Below are 16,680 nucleotides of genomic sequence, written 5' to 3'. Positions count from 1 at the left end.
GACTTCTAACCAAATATACGTGGTCTGGAAATTGCACAAATTGGACTTTTCTCCTGAGGTAACCTATCTTTTGAACTGTTCCGAGAAACAACTCCCATCTAAGAGAGAGATTTCCTTTTGATTGGTGTCAGATCTCCTCCGAACTGCCCTAAGAACAATCAGTCTTTGGGTTTGCTAAAACAAAAAAAAGTCAATCCTTGCTCAACTGAAAACAAGCTCATGGCCTTTACTGTTCCACCTGTCATAAACCACCACAGTATCAGTTATCTTTTCATTCATACTCCACAGGCTCCCTACATTTTGACATTGACTAGGTCACACCTTCAGAAGAACTGTCTGACCCCATTTATTTTAAGAACTTTTCAAAGAAGCAAACAATAGCCATTCTTTTAAAATCCAAATTTAAAAACTTTATTTATATTTATTTTTGTATATAAATATGTCTTTCATCATGCTGCACACAAATCAAACTCCTTACTCTCCGTATCTTATAATTTGAATGTTTATGTGTGTGTGTGTGCAAGAGAGACTTTATTAAGTTTTCAGTGTTCTCAGTTTGTGATTTGCTTTAACAACACAGGTATACACACAACACTAGATCTAACTCCACAGCACTGGTAATGAATTCTAGAGGGAAACAGGGAGGAGCATTGAGTGACTAGAGACAAGATTAAAACCACAATCACCCAGAGCTTTTATTAAAGTGAGCTTAAATACTAATTGCCATTGATGTTAAAACAATTACTTTTTCTAAAGGGAGATGCTGGTTGGAATGTTTGTATGCTGGTGGGTGGTTTTACAGCTGTATGTTAGGCTTTGTATGTGTTGGCACTTTAGTAACATATGAACATTGAACTGTTTCAGTCTATAAACGATAGCTGCTGCTATAGTTACCAGTGTGTTACTAATTTGTTTCAGGCTTGTTGCCAGACCACAAACCTGTCCTGCCAGAAGGACACATCCCAAAAAAACAGAAACCCCACTTAAACAGGTAAGTGCTTCTTTTTGAGATGAGATGGGAAGGGAAGGATTGCTAGAGTATTTAGAAAAAGCACACCAAAGACAACACCATCAAAGCACATGGAACTCTATTATCCATGGGGGTGGGGGTGCAGACCGAAAGAAATCATATTCCATTCCAAACCTTGACATAATATGGCTTTGTCTCTCTAACGAGTTGCCGAAAAAGACTGATGCACTTTTATTTTGGTTGTATCGATTTAGCATTTAAACTGTAGACCCAGGATACTGGGCAGTGAATGGTAATCTCAAGGGTTTAGCCATTAGTTTATAGAACCAGGGACACGCTATTCAATAACTGGTTGCCTGAAGGATATAACCATTTGTAAAGCCAAGAGGTGTCACTGATCACAAAGTGGGGGTCAGACAGTCAACCACCTGTTTAGCACTTTAGAAGAAACCAAATTGGTTTGTAAGCTTGTGGTTGGTGCATGGCATTAAATAATATTTCAGGCACACTGGTACATGAACATTTCAGGGTGAAAGTGTTGCTTGGGGCAAAAGGTGCTAGCATAGACTCGTACAGCACAGAAACAGACCCTTTGGTCAAATTAGTCTAGACTTTCGCATCTGACCTAATCCCACTTGCCAGCATAGAGTCATTGAAACAGACCCTTCGGTCCAATCCGACCATGCTGTCCAGATATCCCAACCCAATCTAGTCCCATCTGCCAGCACCCGGCCCATATCCCTCCAAACCATTCCTATTCATATACCCATCCAAATGCCTCTGAAATGTTGCAATTGTACCAGCCTCCATCACTTCCTCTGGCAGCTCATTCCATACATGTACCACCCTCTGTGTGAAAAAGTTGCCCTGTAAGGTCTCTCTTATATCTTTGCCCCCTCACCCTAAACCTATACCCTCTAGTTCTGGGCTCCCAAACCCCAAGGAAAAGACTTTGTCTATTTATCCTATCCATGCCCCTCATTATTTTGTAAACCTCTATAAGGTCACCCCTCAACCTTCGCTCCAGGGAAAACAACCTCTGCCTATACCTCAAATCCTCCAACCCTGGCAACATCCTTGTAAATCTTTTCTGAACCCTTTCACGTTTCACAACATCTTTGGCCCATATCCCTCAAACCCCTTCCTATATATACCCATCCAGTTGCTTTTTAAATGTTGTCAGTGTACCAGCCTCCACCACTTCCTCTCGCAGCTCGTCCATACATGCACCACCCTCTGTGTGAAAACGTTACCTCTCAGGCCCTTTTTAAATCTTTCCCCTCTCACCTTAAACCTATGCCCTCTAGTTTTGAACTCACCTACCCTAGGAAAAGACCATAGCTATTCACCCTATCTACGCCCCTCGTGATGTTACAAACCTCTTGGTCATCCCTCAGCCTCCGATGCTCCAATAAAAACCATCCCAGCCTATTCAGCGTCTCCCTATAATTCAAGATCAGTCCCAGAATCATCCTTGGAAATCTTTTTTGCACTCCCTCAAGTTTAACAGCATCCTTCCTCTTGAAGGATAACCAGTATTCTAAACGTGGCCTTACCAATGTCGTGTCGAGTTGCAACATGACGTCCCAATATTCTGACCAGTGAAGGCAAGCATGTCAAATGCCTTTTTCCCCACTCTCTACCTGCAATTCCACTTTCAAGGAGCTATGCACCGGCATCCATAGGTCTCTTTGTTCGGCAACACTTCCTCAGACCCTACCATTAACTGTAAGGCCTGATTTGCCTGACCAAAATGCAACACCTTGCATTTATCTAAATTAAACTCTGTCTGTCACTCCTCAGCTCATTGGCCCATCTGATCAAGATCCTGTTATACTTTGAGATAATCTTCTTCATTGTCCACTACACCACTTATTTTGGTGATGTCTGCGAATGAACTGACTGTACCTGCTGTGTTCATATCTGAATCATTTATATAAATGATGAAAAGCAGTGGACCCAGCACCAACCCTTGTGGCACTCCACTGGTCACAGGCCTTCAGTCTGAAAAGCAGACCTCAACCATCACCCTCTGTCTCCGACCTTCACGTTGCTGGGATGCTTGTCACTGAACTGAAACAGTCAATTGAAAGTGAAAAGGATGTACTCCACCTTCATGCCCACCTCTTTTTTTTATCCCCCTCCACCCCAATTATATTTTCTAGAGTTGAAATGTTAGACTTCTTCTAAAGAGTATTGATGTGATTAAAATGTGGAATTGCTACAATGTTAAGCCATTAAAGGAAATAGAATTGGTCCCTTTAAGGGAAGCTACAAAAGTACACAATAAAGAAAGGAATATGCAAGCAAGGGTGAAGATCATGTGTCACCTAAACACTAGTGTAGATCAGCCGAACTGAGTGGTCCGTGTGTGTGCTGCAAATCCTACGTCATTGTCAGCATTCAATGCGATTAAAGTGATGAACAGTTAATACAGCAGTTTGCACATAACTTGCTCCTGTCCTGTGTGCTTGTCTCCTAAGGCAATTTTCCATGTTTTTGTTGTTGAATTTTTGAATTGAACGACAAATGTATTTTGGCCACAGAAAGAAGACACTGTTTAAAACACAGCAGGAGAAATGATCCCCAGGTGCTTTGGGTAGCCGCCCGAGCTAAATGGAAAAGGGTAATCCTGGAGGCTACCAGCCCTCCTGGACGTTAAAATGTTTTGTTTCTGCCAGTAACACCCTCCCTTCCCATATAATATTAATAGCTACATGATAGCATACTGTATTCATGCGTCTCTGGGCTCACAGATGTATTTCATAACATGCTTTTCATAATCTGCTGGAGGTAGCTCTTGGGTGGTACGTATCTATCCAGTTGGAACATTGCTGGTTATATTGTGCTAGAGTAGGTCCACAAGCCAATGAAACAGCCTCACCCTGTAACTTCTCACATTGTGCACACATGATCAAAGAACTGGAAAGGGGGCTGTCATTTTTTGAAGCGGGCTGTATATTGTGTGTATTTTTTTCTTAACGATATGCTGTGGGTACTCACTTTTCTTGGTAACGGCCTTGCCTTTTCAGCTGCTTTAACTAGAATGTTTACCAGCCTGGTTGTTGTGACATTAAAACTTAAGTTACATGAGACATTTTTTTTTCTGCTGTGGCTATGCCTTGCTTTCATTTCTCAAGAGGTATAGATTAAACCCTTCTATGGCTTTTCATGTCTGTACTCAACTCTAAGTTGACCTGCAGACATGACGCTTAGTAGATGAGGGTCATTATCCACTCGATCTACTGTTCCTACGCCATGAGGAAACATGAGCAGGGTGGTGGCAGCTGTAAGTATGTTGTGAATTTGGTTATTTTTATTAAGTATGATAGAATTGGAAGCATTCAGTACGGAATGAGACCATTTGACTGTCAGGTTCATGTCAACCCTTTATCAGAACTATGACCTATTTCCTTGTAACCATTAATACATTTCTTCTAGTTTTCCAAATTCTCTCAACTGATTGGCTCTGCTTCAACAGCCATTCACATTAAAAGTATGCCATATTGACCATTGTTCTGTGTGGAAATAGGGAAGCGATGTGTGTATGTTAGGGGATGAATCATTCTCCCCTCCAACCCTGATCTGGGTAATGTTGGGCAGTGCCTATTAGCGGATGAGAAAGAAGCAGTTCAATATATTAGGTGGAAGCCCAGAGTCCACCCCACTCTCTTTCAACGGCTGATGGGTTTCTTGCACGTTGCTGCCTCTAAGTCAGATTTCTGATGTACTTGCAGTTTTCTCCTTTGTCTCCCCTGAAGGTGGAATAGACTGAAGTGCCTCTGCAGCATCTGTTAGCTTTACTTGATTCATTTGCAGGATGAGTGTCACCGGTAATGCTACTTAGAACATAGAACAATACAGCGCAGAACAGGCCCTTCGGCCCTCGATGTTGCGCCGACCTGTGAACTATTCTCAGCTCGTCCCCTACACTATCCCAAAATCATCCATGTGCTTATCTAAGAATTGTTTAAATCTCCCTAATGTGGCTGATTTGACTACGTTAGCAGGTAGGGCATTCCACATCCTTACCACTCTCTGCGTAAAGAACCTGCCTCTGACATCTGTCTTAAATCTATCACCCCTCAATTTGTAGTTATGCCCCCTCGTACACGCTGATGTCATCATCCTAGGAAAAAGTCTTTCACTGTCTACCCTATCTAATCCTCTGATCATCATGTATGTCTCTATCAAATCCCCCCTTAGCCGCTGCCTTTCCAATGAGAACAGACCCAAGTCTTGCAGCCTTTCCTCATAAGATCTTCCATCCAGACCAGGCAACATCCTGGTAAATCTCCTCTGCACCTTTTCCAATGCTTCCATATCCTTTCTGTAGTGGGGCGACCAGAACTGTACACAGTTGTCCATAATTGTTCTTGAAAAGGTGTCGATGAGCATCTTCAAGTGCTGTTGCATTCCCTGTGAAGTTTATTATACTTTGTTGCACTTTGAGTAACTTGCTTGGCTATTCCAGAGAAGTGTCAAGGGCCAGTTGGAGCCACATGATTATATGGCACTACTGCTGTTCCAAATGGAATAGATTTCCAACCTCCTACTGGTATGTTATATGTAACCATCAACAGCAGATTTTCATTCAACCTCAATCTGTAAGCATTGCTGAATCCTTTCCCTATCAGCTATCTGGGAATTACCATTGCCAAGAAACTGAAGTGGATAAGCCACATTGCAGCTACAAGAGTGTGTCAGAGGCTCAGATTCCGGGACAAGTAACTTAGCACCTGTCTTCCCAGTTCTTGTCCACAATTTACAAGGCATAAATCAGGAGTGTGATGGAATATTCTCCACTTGCCTGGATGGATGCAGCTCCAGCAGCTCTCATGAAGCTCAATAGCATCGAGTGAAAGCAGCTGCTTAATTGGTGCCACATGCAGCACCTTCAAGATTCATCCTTTCACCACCCACACACACTGACATCAAGTTGTATCACCTACAAGGTGCCTTGCAGCAACTTGACAAGGCTCCTTACCTAGTATCTTCCAAATCCGTGACTTGTGCCACCTAGAAGGTGAAGAGCAGCAGTTGCATGGAAACACATTCTCCTCCAAGCCATTTGCATCCCGACTTTAAATATACCAGCGTTCCTTGATAATTCCTTCCAGTCCTAATTATTATTACTTGGTCCTATTCTCTATTGTCGTCTTGTTTAGTACTAGCCATATTCACGTTAAGAGAGGAATTGGAGGTTTGAGGTGGAACAATAGTTTGAAAGGGCAGCAAAATTGATTGTGGGTTTTTGAGGCTCGAGGAGGGAGAACACTTTGCAAACAATCTGTCGTATAGGGCAAAACATGAGGTAGGCTAATCAGCAATTTAGTGGGATTGAAATCGAGATGAGAATGAGTTCAGAAAGCTTATAGAGAGATGGGAGAAAGGCCAGGGCGAGGTAATTATCTTCTGACTTTGCTGGAATTAGCTGTAACGCAATATTCACTCCCTGTTCCCATGTTTTAGAATCGACAATATCATCTTGAAAATAGTGTTTCCCCATTGGTTAAGAATTGACGTGGAACTTGTCCTCTTAAGTCAATCAACGTTAAAACCGTAGTGACTGGGTTATACATGAGGTTTGCAATCCAGTGGAACCCCAGTGATAGTTTAACACACCAATGCAGATGAAAGGTTGCATATCTACTAAGTGTCACCTTGAGAGTTAAAGCTTATATTCAGCTTCTTGGCCTCCACAAGACTGATATGCTTTAAAATAAAATGTTTTTTTTTGATAATGATCAGATTCTTTGCCTTAACTTGCAATGTTGCCTGCAGCCATAGTTCTAACCTAATCAGATTTACTTAGTAGCTGGGTTCTCTCCTGTTATGTATGTACATTTTTGAGTGAGTTTATGTCTCGAGGAGTTTGCCAGTAGCAATCAACCACAGCATGCAGTTTAACTGTTGAAATCTATTTAATTACGCTAAAACACACAAATCTTAAATTGTACATTTGCTTTAAATGAGCCACAAAGCAGACATGAGGGAGTGATGTTTAAGTGTAAAACTATAGTAGTGATATGTTGGAAGGGAAAAGTTTCCTCCCTGTGGGAACAATCCCAAGCACCATTAACCATCAAACCCTTGTAGATTATTTCCTTAGTTGAATCTGACTTGGTCTATGTCCAGAAATCCTACAAGTTGATCCTATAGTGCTATTTAAAAATAACTTGAGAATTCTACTCAATATTCTTTCCTCAACACCACAGACTAATTCTCCATCTAATTTTTTTTAAGGGATCTTGGAATCATCAAACATTTACAGCATGTAAATAGGTCCTTCAGCCGACTGTGTGCTGGTTCTCGAGCACCTGCTGACTCTAATCCCATGTTCCAGCACTTTGGCATAAACATCGAAACTCAGAGCAGGAACAGTCCATTCGAGCCTTTGAGTTTGCTCTGCCAATCAATGTGATCATGGCTGATCATCCCATCTCAACTCAGTTCCCATCTCAACTCAGTCACCCCATACCCTTTGATCCCTTTAGCCCCAGGAACTACATCTCACTTATTCTTGAAAACATTCAATGTTTTGGCCCCCAGTATACTCTGTGGTAGAGAATTCCATAGACTCACCACTCTCGGAAAGAAGTTCTCCCCATCTCAATCCAGATACCCAGGGAGTGCACAACTAGGGATCACAGTCAAAGGATATGGGGATTGAGATGAGGAGGACTCCCTGGTCATTTGGAACATCCTTGCTACATTTATCCTGTTGTGTTCTATGAACGGATCCAGTCTCTCTTTATATATAAGTCCTGCCAGGCCAGTGTAGTAAGTCTTTGTTGTATCCCCTCCATAGCCAGCGCATCCTTTCTCGGATAAGGAGACCAAAACTGCATATAGTGCTCCAGATGTGGTCTCGTCAATGCCTATACAATTGGAGTAAGACATGGATAAGCTGCACAGCTGGGCTGAGAGGTGGCAAATGGAGTTTAATGCGGACAAGTGTGAGATCGGAGTAACTGGAATGCAAAGTACTGGGCGAATGGTAAGATTCTTGGTAGTGTAGATGAGCAGAGAGATCTCGGTGTCCAGGTACACAGATCCTTGAAAGTTGCCACCCAGGTTGACAGGGTTGTTAAGAAGGCATACAGTGTTTTAGCTTTTATTANNNACAGTTCTGGTCACCACATTATAAGAAGGATGTGGAAGCTTTGGAAAGGGTGCAGAGGAGATTTACTAGGATGTTGCCTGGAATGGAGGGAAGGTCTTACGAGGAAAGGCTGAGGGACTTAAGACTGTTTTCGTTAGAGAGAAGAAGGTTGAGAGGCGATTTAATAGAGACATATAAGATAATCAGAGATTTAGATAGAGTGGACAGGGAGAGCCTTTTCCAAAGTATGGTGACGGCGAGCACGGAGGGGGCATAGCTTTAAATTGAGGGGTGATAGATATAGGACAGATGTCAGAGGTAGTTTCTTTACTCGGAGAGTAGTAAGGGTATGGAATGCTTTGCCTGCAAAGGTAGTAGATTCGCCAACTTTAAGTACATTTAAGTTGTCATTGGACAAGCATATGGACGTACATGGAATAGTGTAGGTTAGATGGGCTTCAGAATGGTATGACAGGTCGACTCAACATCGAGGGCTGAAGGGCCTGTACTGCGCTGTAATGTTCTATGTATGACATTCCTACACCTGTACTCGAATCCTCTCACTATGAAGGCCAGCATCCCGCTTGCCGCCTTCACTTCCTGCTGCATCTGCATACATGCTTTTAGTGACAGGTGTACCAAGACACCCAGGTCTCATTGCACCTCTTCTTTTCCCAATCTAAAGAATAGTCTGCCCTCCTGTTTTTGCTACCAAAGTAGGTAACCTCCCATTTACCTACATCATTGGCTGTGCACTCTCAAAACTTGTCCAAATCACAGAGGTATATTGGTATCCTATGTTCAGCTCACCATCCTACTTGGTGCAAACCTGGAGATATTGCATTTCATTCCTTCATCCAAATCGTTAATACAGTAATCTACCTATCAGTGCCTGCAGCAGTTGGTGGTCCTGCTTCTCCCACTGTTTCAGGCAGTGTGTTTTGGATAGACCCCCACCCTCTGTGTGCAAAAAGCTTTTCCTCAAATCCCCTCCACATTCAGTTCCTTCACTTAAATCCATGCCTCCAGTCTATTGACTCCTGTACTTAGGAAAAACGTTTCTTCCCATCAACTATGCACCTGATTTTTTTTTAAACTCCTCAATCAGGTCCCCCTCACCTTTCTCTGTTCCAAGGAAATCATCTCCAGCCTATCTACTGTCTCTTCATAGCTGAATTGCTCCAGTCCAGGCAACATCCTGGTGAATCTTCTCTGCACCACCTTGGTGAAATCCTATCCGTTTTCTGGTGTGGTGACCAGATCTACATATAGCTGTGGCCTAACTCTCATTATTGAAAGCTCCATTATGAACTCTGTGCTTTTCTATTCTGTGCCTTTACTAGTAAGGTCAGTTGTGCCAAATGTTGCCGCCTTCATGCTATTTGTCTATTCAACTACTTTCAAAGATCTACAGAGATGCACACAAAGGTCCCTTTGATTCTCTGATTGCCTTTAGGCTCCTACAATTCAACGCATACTCTCTTGCCTTGTTAGTCCTTCCAAGTGCATCACCTCTCACTTTTTTAGGATTAAATTCCATTTGCCACTGGTCAGCCCATCTGACCAGCCTGTTTATCTCTTCTGAAAATCTAAGGTTGTCCTTCTTTGAATTTGCCACACCATCAATTTTCTGTGAACTTACTGGTCATACTTTGTATCTATGTGTAGATCATTAATGTGCATTACACAGTAAGGGACCCAGGACTGATGCTTGTAGAATCCATTGAACAAAGACTTTCCGTCATGAGAAAAACAGTCTTTGACCATCACATTATTTTATTTCCCCGATGAGCCAGTTTTGGATCCAAACTGCCTTCGATGCTACGGGCAGTCGGTTCCTTAACCAGCTGCCATGTCAGACTTCGTGAAAAGCCTTACTGAAATCCATGTAGACTATATCAACTGTGCGACCCTAATCTAAACATCTCATCAGCTCAAAGTTCAGCTAGATTTCTTAGACATGATCTCCCCTTGACAAAGCCATGTTAGCTATCCATTCCCCTCTGAGTGGATATTTGTTTTGTCTGACCTGAAGTTTCCTGGTTTATACCTACCATTCCCCTTGAATGATGGTACATCATTAGCTGTCCTTCAGACCTCAGGCACCACTTCAATGGCCAGAAAAGATTTAAAAATTAGTATTAGAGCTCCTGCGATCTCCTCCCTTGCCTTTCACAACAGCCTGGGATAAATCTCATCTGGTCTGGTGACTTATCTACTTTTAAGCCAGCTCAAACTGCTAATACCTCCACCCTGTCAATGCTTATTTGTTCAAGTATATCAGTCCTACTCCCTGATTTGTTCACCTACATTGTACTTCTCTACACTGAGTACAGATGCAAAATACTCATTGAAAATCTCTTCCATGTTTCGGGCTTCACACACACATTGTCTCTTTGGTCTCTAATGGGTTCGATGACTCCTCTGATTATCAACTCTCTTATTATACTTATAAAACTCCTTTGGATTTTACTTTATTTTTCCTGCTAGTGTTTTCTCAAGCCTCCTCTTTGCTGTCCTAATTTACTTCATAAGTAAACCCCTGTGCTTTCTATGCTCCTGTGTCTGCTCCATAGGCTTTCCATTTTTTCTCTTTTCAATTCTGTGCATCCTCGATGTCCAGCGTTCCCTGGACTGGTTAGTCCTGCCCTTCATCTTTATGGTAATACAATGACCCAACACTTGGTTTCCTTTTTGAAGGACGCACGCTGCTCTCATGTAGAATTTCCTATAAGTAGCTACATCAAGTTAACTTTGGCCAGGTCCTGTCATACCATTTTAAAATCGGCCTTTCAACATTGCAGACCTTTACTTCCAATTCAGTTTAGTTCTTTTCCATAATAATCTTTGGTCACTGTCACCAAAATGCTCCACATTTCTACCACTAGCCCAGCTTCATTATGTGCAATTTGGTCCATCAACTCCTTGGAGGGCCAAAAGGCCTGTTCCTGTGCTGTAATTTTCTTTGATCTATTCTGCCTTCCAGATTGATTTGGTTTTCCTTGTAAATTTGACTGTGTATCACTGCTGACTGTACTCCACTGTGTAATCCACTCCCCTGCCAAATTAAGTTAATTACTCTCACAATAACAGCACAAGCAGAAACCTCTGCAAGAATCAGAAAAAGAAAATACTGGAAAAGCACAGCAGGTCTGGCAGTATCTGCAGAGAAAAAGCAGAGTTAATATTTCAGGTCCTGTGACCCTTCTTTAGACTTGGACCCTGCAACGAGGTTGTTTCTAATCTGACAGATCCCACCCAGACTCAGTGATCCAGGAGTCAGAAGACCTCCAAGTTGCATCAGCTCTTCAGCCAAGTATTCTTCTGCTTTATCCACCCATTGCTATACTCAGTAGCATATGGGATTGGGCATTATCTTATATTGCAGTCTTCTGCTTTTCATTCTGCTACCTTGCTCCTTAAATGAAGGATCTCATCTCTTTTCGATGCTACGTTATTAGAATGTGTCTGATCAATGCTGTCTGACTGATTTCCCCCCCCCTCCCCTCCTCTCTTCCAATTTCCTGCAGCAAATCAGTGATATCCACTCACAGGAGGCAACACACCATCTTGCTGGGGTGTAGAATAACTGCACCGTTTGTTCAGTTAAGTTTACCCCCAATGTACCTGGTTGTGAAGAGCTTTGGAATGTAATGTGGCATAGTACAAATGCAGGTCATTAATTTTGGTTATGTAACTTTTGAAGTTCATAAACAGCAAAGACCACAATGGGTATTATGAGTTCTACTGAACTCTCATTTGCCTCCTGTTCAAATATACTGTATTCCGTGGTTTTCCTGTATGCCCACCGTGTGTAAAATCACGGTTCATTGTTCAAGCCTCTGATTCGAAGTTATTTTTTTCCAAGTCGTAAAATTGAAATTCCTTAACTCCTTCCTACAGTTTGTAGTCTTTAAAATTGAGTCCCCCACCCTTCTCAATTTCTTGCTTACTATTGTCCTGCCCGTAAGTCTTTGCCGAGCATTCCTGATTTGAAAAGAACATAAACAATTTTTCATAAACATCAGTTCTTTCAAAAAGGGCCAATTTCCTGTTTATTATTTTTTGAGCTAAATTGTAAACCATTGTGTTTGCATGGAAATAGCCAACAATGTATTCTATTATATCCCTTAATATCAGTTTAATATTGGTATTTCATTTTATTGAGTGTTTGCATCTTCCTTTCAAAAGCCTTGAGGATAAATCCTCATGTTCTTTCGTAGTGAAAATTATTTACAGGACCATCAGTAATTTGGATTCACAAGGAGTCATTTTTCTCTCTCCCTTGCTTTTCTTTTGAAGTAAAATTATATTTGTGTTGTTTTTGTCCTTTTGGACCACATGTTACAGTTTTGTGCGCAGCATAACAGCTTGCTGATGCAATCAGCTGCCTGTCGGTGTTTACATTTTGGAAGCACAGTGCTCTTTGTTTGTCTCTGTGCAGTATCCTTGCTTTGCAAATCAAAGCTAAACTGGGGCAGAAACTGTGGACGAATGCACTTGAAAAGAGACTTTAATGGAAATAGGTGGAATGGATTTACAAATGTCGGAAAATCAATCAAATTGGTAACCATTGCGCCCATCAAGCACTCCACATTGGGTGTTGTATTGCTCCCAATTTCAGAAGGGTTTCTTTGTGATTCCAATGTAACAGTCCTGTCTCCCACTGTGCCCCATTTAGAATGCTGTGATTGGGTCCTTGCTTGCTTTCATTATCTCTCAATGTTTATCTTGTACAATGCAGCAAGGTGCATCTGATTAACTATTTTACATACTACAAGAAATGCAGAGGTGGCTGTGTAGAGGTAATGTCACTGAAATAGTAATCTCAAGTGCCACACTCATGCTCTGAGGTATGGGGTCAAATCCAACTTTGATAGCTGGTAGAATGTGAATTCAGTGAATAACTGTGGGATTAAAAACTACTCATCAGTGATCGTGACCCTCAAACATAGTGATTATCATAAAAATCCACCTGGCTTTTTAATGCCTTTTGGGGAGGCAAATGTGTTGTCCTCAGCTGCTCTGGTCTGCATGTGACTGCAGGCTCTCAGCACTATTGATTCATCATTATTCACTGAAATGACCCAGCAAGTCAACTTGGTTCAGGGCACTTTGAGAGGTGCAACATATGCTGACCTTGCTAATGCTACCCATGTCATGTGAAAGTGTGTTACAAAGGAATATTATAAATAACACTGAATGACCAGTTACTGGTTTTATATGTGAAAGATATGTTGATCGACAGCAAAAGAACTCTCCTTGTTGTTATAATCAGAGGTAGATAATTAGGGCATGGACTTGATTTTTCACCTGAAGGACAGCACTTTCAGCATTCTTCCAGTGGAATTTCTCTGGAATTTCAACCTTGCATCATGCCCTCAGGTGCCAGAGTAAAACTTGAACCCACTATTTTGTGGCACAAGCACAAATGCCACTACTTTTCAAACCTGACTTGTACGGACAGGACCAAGCTGAGGCACTGTTGCAGGGTGGCCAAATCAGCAGTTGTCTTATCCGATGGCTTGTGGTGACTTTCCCAATGGGTATGACCAGTAAGCTTTAGGTTTGAGCTATAGGGAAAGGCTGAATAGGTTGGGACTGTTTACCCTGGAGTGTCAGGGGCTGAAGCATGACCTTTTTAGAAGTTTATAAAATCAGGATAGGGTAAATAGACAAAGTATTTTCCCCAAGGTAGGGAAGTCCAAAACAAGAGGGCATAGGTTTAAGTTGAGAGGGGAAAGATTTAAAAGGGACCTAAGGGGCACATTTTCATGCAGAGGGTGGTGCATGTATGGAATGAGCTGCCAGAGGAAGTGGTGGAGGCATCTGAATGGGTCTATGAATATGAAGGGTTTAAAAGGAGATGGGCCAAATGCTGGCATGGGACGAGATTAATTTAGGATATCTGGTCAGCATGGACAAGCTGGACTGGAGAGTCTGTTTCTGTGCTGTACAACTGTATGGCTAAGAAAACTGAAAATTAATAGTTGTGCTGCTATCAGAAAGGAAAGACCTGTTTTGGTGTTTCATGATAGTGTCAATATTTTAGCATGATAATGCTGTAACATGAGTATGTTTGTATGAGACAGTGATTCTATCCTGCCTCTTTCTGTAGTGCAGCTGCAATGCGATGAATGTGAGAGGGAAGCATGTTTCCAAGTTTACTCTTTGGTGTAGTCTACAGTTTTATTTTTAATTCTGCAACTGATTTGTATTCAGTTATCTGGTTAGCTACTATCGCATTGAGAAAGAAAATGACAGATGTCTAAGGAACAGTCTTGTCATGTCTTGTGGTATATGGTTTGTGTCAGCTCAGTGATTCCAATGTGCTTGTTGACACAGAGAGCTGCTTTCATTTGCAGACTCTGACCATGTCCAATTAATTGCAACATTAGTGCAGATTAGGTCTGGTCTGTACAAAGTGCTGCCATCATGTTGAATGACATTGTTGTGTACTTGTCTTTCCTTTGCTAACTTAAGTGTTTTTAATCTTATCGCAATATCTCGGACCTTGGCAGGCATACCTTTTCATGTGTAGATTTTCTTGGCACTGCAAAACTCCTGTAGCAGAGGCCAAAAGAACATTGGTGACTTGTTCTGTGTGAGATGTTCAGTCGCAAAATGTTGCACTGAAGTGGGAATTGTTACACTGTGCGGTATGCCTTTTACTTTGATCAAGTGTTTTCCATGGTTCCTGTCTTACGCAGTGGTAATCCAGGTGAGGGATGATGACCCTGGGAATTAGAAAACCTCCCCTCTGTGTACCCAGTGATAAGAGTTAAGTATTAGTAGGTCAGATGCAATAGGGTGGGTTGAATATAGGCAAGGTTATAGACACACGCAGATTAAAGCCCAGCAACATAAACTCAACCTGAACTCGTAAAAACACCATCTGCTGTAGCAGCATGTCACTTTCACACCTGAATCTTAGTCATCATCATGGTGTCTCTGAAGGAGAGGAACTCACTGCTTAGATATAGGCATCTTACGCTGTGGGATTGCACCCTACTTATTTCAGTTGGTTATGTAACCTGGGTACAGGATGTAGAGGAGGCATTTCTCATTCTGATTAGATCAATTTCCAAGTTCAGAGACGAGATGGATTCCCTGGAAGTTCCTAGCAAGGTGGTGTGCTGTGGAGATTTATAACTTGCTTACGTATAAGGTAACATCCACCTGGCAGCAGACCATTGGGTGAGGTATAAAAATCTGCCTAATGGGATCATATTAAAAACATAAGGCTGCTAATTAATTGCCCGGACTTCAGAAATCTAAAATCTTCTGTGATCTGATACTCAGTTATTATAGTCTGCACATGGTTTTCTGGTTGTCAGTGGTCCCCAGCTGCTGTTACATCATTGGCCAATCCATCTTGGCTTGTATTATTACCATTGCTCTAGGAACTATCGATCAGTTCCACAGATTGCAATAATTGCCCAGCTGGCTCCAAAGATCAGGTTTACAGGGCTGTCATTTTGTGGTTTTCTGCTTTGGAAATTGGCTGAAAGGTTAAATCGCTTCTGCTGTTTTCTGTTTTGATGGTAATGGCCACTTGTAAGTAATAAGTGGTGAAAATTTCAGCAAAGGCACCTCTTTTTCCCCCCAAGCCCAATTTCTGCAGTGCTCTTCAATTTATTCCACATGCTTTGAATTTCTGAATGTCCAAGTTCCTCACCTATTAGTCATCGTTCCTTTCCGAGAATGTCCTGTGGCTAATGTTGGAGCTGCAGAAAGCTCCACCCAAATTGATGTCATACTAGCTTTGATGGGAATAAGCCAGAAGGTCTTTAGATCTCATGGTGTACAGACCTACATTTACCAACCTCCTCATAGTCTTTGCAGCAATGTCTAACGAGCAATGTCTATAACAAAATGTAGTTTATTGCATGATAGCAATCAGGTATAACGAGCAAGTGTAACTTATACCTGATTGCTGTCATGCAATAAACTACATTTTGTTACAGACAAGAAATCCTCCTTATTAAGACTCTCAAATGGTTATTCTCATTTCACACTATAAACCATCTAGACCTTTAGACCCAGACAACAGAAAGAGGAATGGTGGCAATATCCTTCTATCCACAGATACCACATTCTGCCACTTCCTTATCCTGAAGGTGTTTTTATTCCTCGTTGAAGTGTAATTCCTCAGATATCCACTGCTGTGTGTGGACTTTGACTATAAATGTCAAAATATTATTGTGCCATCTCTGCTGATGCATAACTCATCCAAAGAGCGCGCCCAGCATTTCTAGCTGCAGATGCTTGGTTGTATTCCCTGTCTCACGCCTTTGATGTGAAGGCCAGTTATAATACTTAATTATTATGTTAACAAATTAGCAAAAGCTGTAGATCAAACCTGGACTTATTACTCACTGGATTAACTTGTTGGTTTATTGAGAAAGCTCCTAGACCCTCATGTCTTCAGTGATTCTCTCCAGTTATTTTCCCCACGTTTCCAGTTCTTACAAAAAACCTTACAGCAATGGATGCTGCTGAATGGGACTGGCTTCACCCAGTTCCAGTCTCATTCTGACTATAGTTTCGGATTCTCACACCAATGCCCTCAGCCTCAGGAGTGCTCCAGAAATCTCCTCTTGTC

The 16,680-nt window shown here is 41.8% G+C and overlaps 1 protein-coding gene across 3 annotated transcripts in view; it reads left to right on the top strand.

The window, feature by feature from the left end:
• mrps18a (mitochondrial ribosomal protein S18A) overlaps positions 1-16,680 on the top strand; it is an 89,912-nt gene that overhangs the window by 44,248 nt on the left and 28,984 nt on the right. For 2 of the 3 annotated variants that reach the window (XM_043687258.1, XM_043687259.1), the window contains exon 5: positions 919-991. The exons of the other annotated variant lie outside the window; for it this stretch is intronic. In XM_043687258.1, coding sequence (XP_043543193.1) covers positions 919-991 — 73 coding nt within the window. The remainder of the gene's footprint in view (positions 1-918; positions 992-16,680) is intronic. 3 annotated transcript variants of the gene reach the window in all.

This window comes from Chiloscyllium plagiosum, chromosome 3, assembly GCF_004010195.1.
Source record: "Chiloscyllium plagiosum isolate BGI_BamShark_2017 chromosome 3, ASM401019v2, whole genome shotgun sequence".
Lineage (NCBI taxonomy): Eukaryota > Metazoa > Chordata > Chondrichthyes > Orectolobiformes > Hemiscylliidae > Chiloscyllium > Chiloscyllium plagiosum.
This window is presented reverse-complemented; position numbering and strand designations above follow the sequence as displayed.